Below are 12,517 nucleotides of genomic sequence, written 5' to 3'. Positions count from 1 at the left end.
TGTTTTGGTCACGTGATGCGGGAGTGCGATAGAGAAGCACAGCCTGCCAAGACCCCCAAACTGTGTTTGTACTGTTAGCTCCATGTGATAATAAAGACACAAAGTTGTCAGCACGTTGTGTGTTCGATACCTTTGTCAAGAAAAATCTCAAAACAAGACACTATACACGATCCGTTTAAGAGACGCTGAGACTGTAGAGCTGTGAGTAGTAGGAAGCGAGGGGGAGACGAGCGAGAAGCAAAAGTTTGCCGTCGAATGTGGCGGCAGTCCGCTGTTATTTTTTGTTTATTGTTTTCTTATTGTTGCCACAATAAAGTGGAGAAAGCCATCAACGACTCCTCTCCTTCTTTCCCCCAACGTTTTTATATTATTATTATTTTATATGCACGAGAGGTGCCGGATCTGCCCAAATAAGTCCCGGAACACAGGGAGGCCAAAATCAAGAGGTGCTGGATCTTGTTCCGGCAAGATCCGGCTCAAATTAACCTCTGCCATCAGGGCATCCCATAACCAAAGCACTCTTGGAGTTATTTAAACATTGTGGCGATCATGTTATTTGTATTTTTCTCCCCAATAATAACAATGATAAATTATTTTTCAGTTGCAATGCTTTCTGTAGTCTAGATTCGAGTGGCACGAAAGAAGATATTTTCCATTCAGTGGTGCGTCAGCAGCAAGGTTCTTAGCATTTACTTTTGTCTTCTCCATCTCGCTAGCTGGAATGGTAAAATTCCCAGCTCGAATGGGATAATTAACATATAATTTATTTTTGAAAAAAAAAATGGCTTGAGTACCCTTTAACTCTTTTAACGCCCTTCATGTTCTATTAAAGACAAACACATCATTTAGAGAATTTGACTTTTTTCGAGGACCACAGAATGTTTGTTTTATAACTGTAAACAGACTACCAAATGAAAGATTAGACTGCCTTCATCAGAAGAAAAGCTAACAAAAATAATGTTTCTTCCTTCTTTCATTATTTAGTTATCAACAATAGATCATAGGTTAATTTAACCTAAGACCCAAAAACTGAAAAAAATGCCTTTTTTTTTTTTTTGCAAAAATTTTATTTATAGTCAACAGTTACACATTTCAACATTTTTCTTATCTGTTCTTCTTCGAAGGGACAGAACAAAAGGTGACAATTAATTTGCAGTCAAAGCCCAAACTTTTGGAATCTTCTTTCACAATCTATTACCAAAGTTCTCCACTTTAAACTGCACAAGAAATCTAATTTCTCTTGACAAGACTATTAATGGTTATCTCCCCAGCTAGTTTAACTGGTTCCTCTCAACTTTATACTGAAAGATACTATTTCTTCCTGGTTCCATATGCTTGAACTGCTTCTGTTTGCCTGTTAAGTTTATTTTTAACCACAGTCACTTACGCCCAAAGCGAATTGCAATATATACAATGTCCTCTACCTTGTCATTGTGAGAGAATGTTTATTTAATTTTCTTACTCATCTGTCCATAGAATATTATTTAAAATATAAATGAAAAATGTGTATTGCATACACTTTAAATGTAAGTCATGTCCAGAAAATTTTGGGTGAATTTTATGCCTCATTTCTCAGCACTATTGAGTGTTTTCGGTGACATAAGCCATTGAGCCACAATTTGTATTTGTTCTCCCCAGTATTGTGTTTTGGCACCATACAGTACATGTGGGCCATACACAAAACATCACTAAACACTAACATCCCATTTATGGTACACTTAATGCCTCTTTCCATCAAGTCATTCATTTAAAATGTGACTATGCTAATTCCTTTTACCAAGGGCAATAGTACGCGAGTGTAAAAAGCATAAATTCAAATGAATACCTTGGGTATTTTTTTTTTTTTTGTTCATGTGTGTGGATTCAACTATCCACCAGTAATGAATTCACTAATGTGTTTGCAAGCTAAACAGGGAATACTTAAAATCCCATTTCATTTGAAGCATCCTCTGTGCCACTTTGCATATCCTCTTAATATGCTCATTAGTCATTCAGGACTTCATCGTATCTAGCAATACTTTTAATCAATAATGGTGGAGTAAACAGCAAACCTCTACTTTTTGAAGATCAGCAGTCACCAATTATAACAGAATTTTATGTGGCAGTGTTTTTGTGCTAACAAAATAAGTGCCACAAAATCAGTTTGTTATGCAATGTTGAAATAAATTCTTGACAACCTGCCCAACTTTGATGTGTTTTTTATGGACTAACACCTCAATCCTCTATTGAGCCATGTGGTGGCATTAATATGGTACACTGCAATGCCAATGCCACCATTTATTTATCCTGTATATGTGTGGTCATTGTGGTTTCAATCATCTTGTAGAGGAAGACACACTACTCTAGTCATTAGCCAAATTGCTACCACAAATCATGAGTTGTACTTCTCAAGCTGCACTGAAACCTTGTATTTACATTGAACTGCAGTCTTACAACCACAATGGATTCCACTTGCCCTCCAATGATTTGCTACAGTAGTTCTACAGTTGAGGCCAAAAGTTTTGGCATCGACTTAAACGCTATATTTCACTGATATTTTGAAAAGTATTCATTGAGACAGCACTGCCATAAACAGAATTTGAATCTGACCCAGCGTGTGTAAAGAAAACAAAATACCTATAGTCTTATATACAGTGTATCACAAAAATAAATACACCCCTCACATCTCTGCAGATATTTAAGTATATCTTTTCATGGGACAACACTGACAAAATGAGACTTCGACATAATGAAAAGTAGTCTGTGTGTAGCTTATATAATATAGTTAATTTATTTTCTATATTTTTTATTTTCAAAATATAGCCATTATTATCCAAACCCCTGGCAACAAAAGTGAGTATACCCCTTAGAAACTACGTACATCCATAAATGTCCAAATTGAGTACTGCTTGTCATTTTCCCTCCAAAATGTCATGTGACTTGTTACAGGTGTACTGTCAGCATTGCTGCAGAGATTGAAGAGGTGGGGGTCAGCCTTTTAGTGCTCAGACCATACGCCACACTCTACATCAAATTGGTGTGCATGGCTGTCACCCTAGGAGGAAGCCTCTTCTGAAGACGGTACACAATAAAGCTCACCCGTCTCATCAGACCATAGGACATGGTTCCAGTAATCCATGTGCTTTGTTGAAATGTCTTCAGCAAACTGTTTGCGGGCTTTCATGTGTACCGTCTTCAGAAGAGGCTTCCTCCTGGGGTGACAGCCATGCACACCAATTTGATGTAGAGTGCGGCATATGGTCTGAGCACTAACAGACTGACCCCCCACCTCTTCAATCTCTGCAGCAATGCTAACAGCCCTCCTGTAATGAGTCACATGACATTTTGGAGGGAAAATTACAAGCAGTACTCAAGTTAGACATTTAGGGATGTACGTAGTTTCTAGGGGGTGTACTCACTTTTGTTGCCAGGGGTTTAGATATTGATGGCTATATTTTGAGTTATTTTGAGGGGAAAATAAATTAACTGTATTATATAAGATGCACACAAACTACCTTTCATTGTGTCAAAGTCAGAGGTTGCGCTCGACATTTTCGTTGTCTGTCATTTTGACTGACAGGGTCATAAAAATCCGGTCATAATCTATTTTTACCCGTCACTTAAATTTTTAAAATGATAATGATGATATATTCAATAGTATTTAGTTTTCATTCATTTTTAATTAATATTGTAACTAGAGCTGAAACGAATACTCGAGCAACTCGAGTAACTCGAGTTTAAAAACTGATCCGAGTAATTTTATTCACCTCGAGTAATCGTTTATTTTGACAGCTCTAAGCATCACGTTTTGCTCGGACTACTTTTAATACGGGACAACGCGCTGATGTCACGTGCGTAGAGGAAGAAGCAAAAAAAATAACTTACTGCAGCCGACAACCGCTACAAACAACGCCGACGTTGCTAAATACTAGCCCGCACATGCTACGTTAGTTGCAGGTAGCGTCCAATGAGTCTCATAGAGATCACATGTATGTTGAACTAGATGCACAATGACAGACTAGGCCGCGTCTGGGCTGCGTTAGCAAACAGCCGCCATCTTAAAGCAGTAGAGCGCTAAGCGCTAATAAAGAGCGCTAAGCGCTAATATATAAGATTAACGTTACTGTCACTACTAGCTCACCTTACGTTAGCCCTGCGGAGGGCTAGGTTTCAATTAATTAAGACCACTTTCGATGCGTGGCTAACGTGTCTTACATACAGGCTTTAACATAACATAGCGTTGTGGAGTGATGAAGGGTGTCAAATAAAAACTCAATAATGCTAACTATCAATTTTAGCTCAGTAGTCATTGCTGGATAAAACACCAAGTAGGACTAGTCCCTAATGTGCTCCAATACAGCCTGTATCATACATTTATTTTGAACAGTGAAAAACTCAAAATCCTATCAGGACTTACAGTTTAGACTAACTTAAAACTTAACTAAAACTTAAAAATGGCTTGACACAAATAGAAATTCAATTGAAAAACGAGGGGAAAAATCCTAACTTTTAAGTGATGTGTGTTATCAAGCGTAAAGGCATTTTTAGGTGTGTTTATATATATATATGTATATACTTTTTAAAAATAAGATCTAAAGGTTTTTTGAGTGAAAGCAGTGAATTAGTCATTTTTTAAAATTCTAGTTACATCTGAGATGCAATTGTTGGCTGTTTTCAACAATATACATCAAAAATAAAGACATTGATTGACTGAAAATGATAAAATGTCTTGTTTTCTCATGTATATCTATAATTGCTCTTCACCTGAAAATATATTTGTTTTATCCGATTACTCGATTAATCGATAGAATTTTCAGTTGATTACTCGATTACTAAAATATTCGATAGCTGCAGCCCTAATTGTAACGCTTGCTTGGCGGCGAAAAATTAGACACGGAAGTCGTGGTATTTTTCTCCCTCTTTTTACTCTGCTTACCGCCAACAACACCAACAAAACAACAAATCCACCCCCAAAGAAAAAGAGGCAACTATATAGACCCCAATCACCAACGTCACACAATGATCTTAATTGTGGTTGTCAGCCCAAAATCTCCTAAATATATATTAAATGCATCTTACTAGATATAAAATGACTACTACATAGTCTGTGGTGATCGTTTGGTGCCCAGATTTCTTGTCGAATTACAGCAGTCCATCTCGCTCTCCTCTTCGGGTCTCTCAGAATACGGTAGAACTTCAAGTCTCTCCGTCTGTCTTCTCTGTTACTGCAACCAACCGCCACACACGCCTTCACCATTTTGATTATTAATGTTAACGAGCAGAAAAACACGCCGTAATAGGAGGCATGTACGTAGCGGTAATGTGTAAACATGACGAGCTGACGGACAATATGGCGGCTCCAGTCAGGGGGGGTGGAGTTGTGATGTCATGTGATTGGGGTCTATACACAGGCGGCAATCTAGTCCACCAATTGGATGGCGAGCTGGCACACCGGGTGCACCAATAAGAACCTCGCGTTGACGTGTCAATCATGGTGCCGCCGCCAGACCCCGGTGACGCTACAATATTCTGACAGAATAGCCAACGACGTCATGCATTAAGAGAGACAATAGCTAATTCATATGCTCACTCGCCACCCTGTGGTCTGGGGTGTGAATTGCAACCTGTCAAAATGACGGACTGACTTCATTTTTTTCCGTCACCTTTTTAAAAAAACGGTCAGCGACGGGAAATATTTGGTTAACGCGACCCCTGGTCAAAGTGTCATTTTGTCAGTGTTGTCCCATGAAAAGATATACTTAAATATCTGCAGAAATGCGAGGGGTGTACTCACTTTTGTGATACACTGTAGGTCAGTATGGAAAGAGTATTTCAATTCTGAACAGTTTTGCAGTGTTATCTCTAAATATTATTAATATTTCATATTTTATTGTTACAGGTCAGTGGAAGGTGACTGTCTGAAGAAATGCCGGTCCTAGGTGCCCTAGTACATCATCACCGGGACCATGGCAACTCATTGGCCTATGAGAAAAGAGGAGTGCTCCCATGGAACTGCCTCTCCTATTAGATGGTCTGCATCCTCCTTGATGCTTCTATGGTTGACGTGGGTGTTCTTATGGCTGCTGTGGCCCATCCGAGCTGAACAAGTGGCCAGCGGGGGGAATTTGGGCAAATCCCTCCATGGTTCCCTGTCCTCCTCCTCGTCATCTTCCTCTTCCTCCTCAGCATGGGGCTTTAGCACAAGACAAAGTGGAGGGCAGTTGGACTGGCTTTTGTCAGAAAAGGGACCTTTCCACCGTTGCCCTGAGTATACGGAGTTCAGAGAGCGGTTCCAGCAGGGATTTTCTACCAGATACAAGATTTACAGGTGAGATGCGTGTGGGGCTAGATGTGTTAATAGTTTTTTGTCTGGGGATGAAAATTCCTTGAAGGGTTTGTGGAATGAAAATGTCAAAGAAGAATCAAATCAAATCTCTTTTGAATTATTTAAATAAGCCCCCTCATAAACTGCTTCCCAACATTATTAGATTCATATACTGTACCGTATTGGCCCAAATAGAAGAGTGTTTTTTGCATTGAAATAAGACTGAAAAGGTGGGGGTCGTCTTATATTCGCGGTCTAGACGTTATACCCATTCTTGACGCTAGATGGTGCCAGATGTCAGTGAAGCGATGTTATGTCATGACAGATCTCAGCTACTCTCAAGTTTAACCAGTTTGCATTATTTTATTGCAATGTTTCTCCTTATTCAGATTTGTTTCAAGACTACAGTTACAGTTAGACGTCACTTTGATGGTTAATGCAGTTATTGCAATTTTGTTGTTTTATCACAGTAGATTGGTTTATTTACATTTCAAAAACCAGAAGCCATTCATTTACAAATGTGATTGCGCTTTAGTTTACATATTTAAATGTTCAGATATTAAGATTTGAATGAGGCAAAATAACATGCTTTTTCTCTCAAATATATTGTTATCATTTGTTTCAGATGTACTGTAATTATTTTCTGTATAAAAATTAATTTGATGTTCAAAAAGTCTTTTTTCAAACTTGAGTCGTGAAAAAGGGGGTCGTCTTATAATCAGGGCCGTCTTATACTCGGCCAATACGGTATTTTAGTCTGTCACCTTAAGTCTCATACGATCAATGAAGGCATTTAAGGAATCTGACCTGTTAGCCAGACTGCCGGAATCGCGCCAGCCAAACCGTTGGATCCCCGCTGGTGCAGCTCCAACGACCCAGGCCGGCGGGACTCCTGCCAAAAGGCCAAACTCCGCACGTTCACCTTAGTCTTAACCCTTTGTACTGACTCCGTTTTAAAAGGTTTAAAGAAGGCTCACTAAAAAAACAAGTTGACAATTTATTCAGGTCAACAGCGATTAAACAGCAAGGCAAAACACAAACAGACTCAGGGGGGAGGCAAGGTCACCCTATCACACATCAACAAAATCTTCCTGAGAAAAATGACCACGATTAGTTAAAAAATCAGTCTTTTGAAGGCTCTCATGGAGTGAGCTGTGGGCAGAAGAAGGGTGTATTTAGGATAATCTTCTATCAAAGTTTGGGCTGTTTAGTTCAACTGATGTGGGAGGTTGGGCCTGCCTTGACGTATGAGAGGCGCCTCGCTTCCAAACTTAGTTCTTCTTGTTCTCGGGTGTTGCTTTGGTAGGCCTGGGTGCCTTGGCCCCAACGAAGAGATGACGAAGGCGTCTTTTCCTTTGCTTATCAGGCGAGGGCTGATATGGAATATACTGATGACTCAGCGCTGGCCTCCTGCTTAGTGAGGAGTGTGTCTGTGTATTATAACTTATAATTCTTATATTATAGTATTAAACTATAGTTAAATGTCTTTTTTATTATCGAGTGTGTTAGAATAAGGCAAACGATTAGACAGGGCTCACGAGAAAAGGTACTATCCTCTTCAGCATCTAAAAAGTTCACAATATATTATAATCATTTTTTTAAAAAATGCTTTGTTACTCGAATGTACAGTTTATTAGTACTAAAACAGAAAAAAACATGGTTAGATTTGAACTCTGTTAAAACATCGACAGTTCATAAGAATTCACCACAATTCATGATTTGCTATACTGCCTTTCCATGGAGCCAAAGATTGCCCACTTGAGTTGTTCAGTCTGCACTGCTATGAGTATGCAATGGCCGTGAGCGCTATTTGTCTTGTTTAGGCTACTGAAGTATCTTACCAACGATTAGTAATAGCCACAGCAGTAACAAAAGGTCCTAAAAATGGGGACCATGCAAAAAAATTCAAATGCCAGCAATAATGTAATTTTACAAGTAGAAAACAAATTTGGCAACCAAATCTTGCTGTCATAGTTATTCCATTCCAAACAATGCAGGGTACGCCCACTTTTTACAGCAATTCTGAGCATGACATCGCAACCAAAACTGATGAACACGCCTACGTTTTTACGATTGCTCTAGAAAGACTAAGTAGGATCTACTTTCATTAAGCCTTTTCTGGCCCTTTTCTTAATGGATTTCTGACAGAAATATGGTCTATCATTTCAAGGTTACTTGTAGTATTTCATTGCACTTTTGAGAAACTTTACCCTATATGCAGACACATGCAGCTGAAAATAACAAACAAACTATGATTTTGATAACACACATTTTCATTTTATGTTGGTGGCGCTGATGAGCAACGTTCCATCTAATTTTTTTATATGTGTCTGACCAGACACACAAGCTCCCTGAGCACACTGACGACCACTGTGAGCAACATCAGATTTGTACGCTTTGTCCACGCACCAGAATCACGTCTGTTCAAAAGCTTGGATCACAGCAAGTTAAATGGCTTATTAAAAGATAGAAAATAGAGCAGCAAATTCTATTAGTTTACTTTTAATTAGGGCTGTCAAACGATTAAAACATCGAGTTAATCACAGCTTAAAAATTAATTAATCGTAATTAATCACAATTCAAACCATCTCTAAAAGATGCCATATTTTTCTGTAAGTTATTGTTGGAATGGAAAGATAAGACACAAGACGGACATAAACATTCAACATACTGTACATAAGTCCTGTATTTGTTTATTATAACAATAATTCCACAAGATGGCATTAACATTATTAACATTCTTTCTGTTAAAGGGATCCATGGATAGAAAGACTTGTAATTCTTAAAAGATAAATTTGAGTACAAGTTATGGTAATTTTATATTAAAACCCCTCTTAACTCATTTGCTCCCAGAGGCATCTAAATACGTTCTATTTTTAAATGCTTCACTGTCCCAAAAAACGTATTTATACGTCTTTTTCGTTTTTTTTTTTTTTTTTTTTTTTTTTTTACAAGAAGCATCTACAGCTTGTGATCTGAGAAACAAAAAACAAGGCCCCAAACACATTTTAAAGCAATAAAACTGGCCACTGGAGGGAAGTAACACATTTTATAAGACCCGCAACCCGATTCAGCAGCAACGAACGGCCGGGCAGCACGATCGGAGCACTGGCGGCATGATGCCATGCGGCGCTCCGACCGAACAAAACAACCGAGAGGAGTGCAGCGCCTCGCCGAGCAGACTCTGTAGAGACGCAAAAATAATCCATCTTTGTGAAACAGACAACGATGACGGAAAACTTTACACGGCTGACGTCAGCGCCAAAGCGTCATCTCTCAGTAGTCATGTGTCAATAAATTGTTACTTTGCTATCTATCAAAAGCTCTATTTGTCTGGTTGTTCATGGTATTTTGTAAAAGGAAAACATTATTCAGACTTTTGGGATGTAACTAAAGCAAAAAATAGCTGTGTTAAAGTCAAAGTTTATGTTTGAAATGTATGCTTTCACAAAAAGCTAATTTTCTCCGTTTTTTCATCAGAAATTAGAAAATTGCTCAAACTAAGCTATTTTCTAATGCTGATTTCTAAAGAATGGAAAAAGATATGAACTTTTTTCTGCTGAAAGAAGAGAGTCTAATCTTTCTTTTGGTGGGTTACATGTTTACATAGCAATAGAACAGAATTTTCTGTGGGCCTTGCAAAATCAGTCAAAATCCAGAAAAACGGCTGGGAGCGAAGGGCCTTGCTCTGGTGAAAATGGCTGGGAGTGAATGAGTTAATGTTTTCGTTTTAATAAAATTTGTAAAATTTTCAATAAAAAATAAACTAATAGCTCGCCATTGTTGACGTCGCTGAGCGGAACGTCACATGGCCTCCCTGCCATTCTTCCGCGGTGTCTTTAACGACGTAAGGTAGTGATTGAAATACACCACAGGGAGTCAATGGCGAGTTTTAAATTAATTAGAGATCTGAGTAAGTTTTATGTGTATTTTGCATAGCTGTTTTGATTGGGAATGCCAGTTCTCTTTGCATTGAGTGCTTTTCTTTTTGTGAACATTATTTTTTTGAGCGATAGGAATATTATTTTTGTTGTGCTTTCACTAAATGATACTGTAGCGACCTAACTGTTCTGCCCTAATGCATGATGGGAAGTTGGGCAACCATGACTGTCAGTGGTGGCTGCGAATAGTATACAGTATGTTCTGCGTTGTGTTCAATTAAGCTGTTAAGAGAAAGATCATCTCCTGTCATTCTTCACCACGTCATTCGCCACAATTAGAGATGTCCCGATCCGATATTTGGATCGGATCGGACGCCGATATGGGCAAAAAAATGCACATCGGTATCGGATTGGCCAACACGGAAAAATTCCGATCCAGACTTCCGATCCAGTTTTTTTTTTTTAAGTTTGGTCCTGGTTTTCCAAAGCACCAATTGACATAATCCATTCCAGTTTTTGCTTCGGTTTCCCTAAAATCCGGTCCGCATTTTACGGCACACCTTCAACACACTACATATACATTACCGTCTCCCAATTTACCAAGAGAGTTTATCGGTAAAAATGTCAGCTGTGTGGGATCATTTCACCTTAAAGGACGACAAAGACGAAGAGGCAGAGTGCAACATATGCCACAATAAAGTCAGTTGTGGTGGTAAAGCTGTAAGAAGTTTCAATACAACCAACCTAATCAAGCATTTAGCGAAATACCACCACAAACAATATAAGGAGTATGTTGAGAAAACTGAAGACAAAAAGAAAGGTATTACGCAACTAACACTGGCAGAAACTTTTGCTATGCGTGACAAACTGGCACTCGACAGTCCCAAAGCCCAGGGAATAACAAGAGTAATTGCCGAAGAATTCATTCTGGATGACGAGCCATTATCTCTCGTGAGTAAAGACGCACCATCCAACACTTAGAACCACGGTACAACATGCCCAGCCGTCATTACATCCTTGAGTGATTCGGCCGTGGAAGATTCGAGAATGATTCACAAACATCCAAATTCCGATTATTGAAATATGTCAAGTAAAGCGGAACTAATACACAGCGCAGTCTTCGGGACGCAATGAGAAACTGACCGCATTGCGTCCCGAAAGTAAACAATGCTCGTCATAGACCCGGGTAATGCCAATGCTCAACTCACGGCTTTAGCTCAAGTCATGCCGCTGGCTAAAAAACACAAGAATACCTGACTGCTGCTGACAGCCGCTACAAACTACGTCAACGTCGTTTTACTGGAGATAATAGATATCATATGTATATAGAACTAGATGCTAAACGACAGACTCGACTGCGTTAGCATCATTGAAGTATTGAAAACTTGATGCGTTAGTAAACAGCCGCCATCTTAAAGCAGAAGACTTCCCTAGTAGGCTATTGTGACCCTTCCAAGCGAACCTAATTAACTTTTTATCTAAAAGACTCCTAAATCGGCAAAATCTTGATTTGAATCTATCTTCAAAACAGTTTTAAAACTTTCACATGTTGAAAGTAGACAGAAGGGAAATTATGGAATAACTGGAGCAATTTTAACAACTTTAACAGTTGATTCGCAAAATTAAATGAACTGAATGTAGTTTAAAGCTGCTGATACAGAATGGGGACTTGAGTATTTTCTTTACTGTTTTAAAATGTTAACTTGATAGTGAAATAGTCGTTTATTTAAACCTGAGAGGCTTTTTGTACAATTTTTGTAACCAATGCACGAAACATTAAAAGCATCTAATAGCTTGGGGGATTTGTGGGATTTCCACTGAGGTTGTTTGTGTGTTTTACTTTTTTAAGACTGTTTACAATATTATTTGCACGTTTTACTGACTGACAATGCCATTTCTGTTTGTTATTTATAATGTTTTGTGTTTGTCACTGAATAAACAGGTCAGTTTCTTGTTACCAACCGTTGTGTGTTATTCAAACTCACCTAATTCAGCTGGCTAGTTGTTATCTAGAGTACTAAAACCTTTTTCAACATGAGTCTGACAACTAAGTAAGGAGGCTAAATAACTTTAAACTTTAACACATGCTCAGATAGGTCGGTATCGGCCAGTATCGGTATCGGATCGGAAGTGCAAAAACCTGGATCGGGACATCCCTAGCCACAATACTTATATTTGTTGTGCAAGAGTTGCCAAAGCTTATGCCAATAAAAGACGTGGTCCGATAAACGCCTGTGTCCACTCGCATTTCTCTGCCTTTTCGCTCTCAATGTGCTAAAACGGCGTCATTGTAAACTGTTTGAGGCAACGCGTGACCAGGTCATTCCGTGCA

The 12,517-nt window shown here is 38.8% G+C and overlaps 1 protein-coding gene across 1 annotated transcript in view; it reads left to right on the top strand.

The window, feature by feature from the left end:
• brinp2 (bone morphogenetic protein/retinoic acid inducible neural-specific 2) overlaps positions 1–12,517 on the top strand; it is a 293,456-nt gene that overhangs the window by 140,256 nt on the left and 140,683 nt on the right. Inside the window, exon 2 of the mRNA XM_057857700.1 lies at positions 5,879–6,307. Coding sequence (XP_057713683.1) covers positions 5,946–6,307 — 362 coding nt within the window. The 5' untranslated portion in view covers positions 5,879–5,945. The remainder of the gene's footprint in view (positions 1–5,878; positions 6,308–12,517) is intronic.

This window comes from Corythoichthys intestinalis, chromosome 14 (genome assembly GCF_030265065.1).
Source record: "Corythoichthys intestinalis isolate RoL2023-P3 chromosome 14, ASM3026506v1, whole genome shotgun sequence".
Lineage (NCBI taxonomy): Eukaryota > Metazoa > Chordata > Actinopteri > Syngnathiformes > Syngnathidae > Corythoichthys > Corythoichthys intestinalis.
Note: the sequence above shows the minus strand (reverse complement) of the source record. Positions and strands in the feature narration are given on the sequence as shown.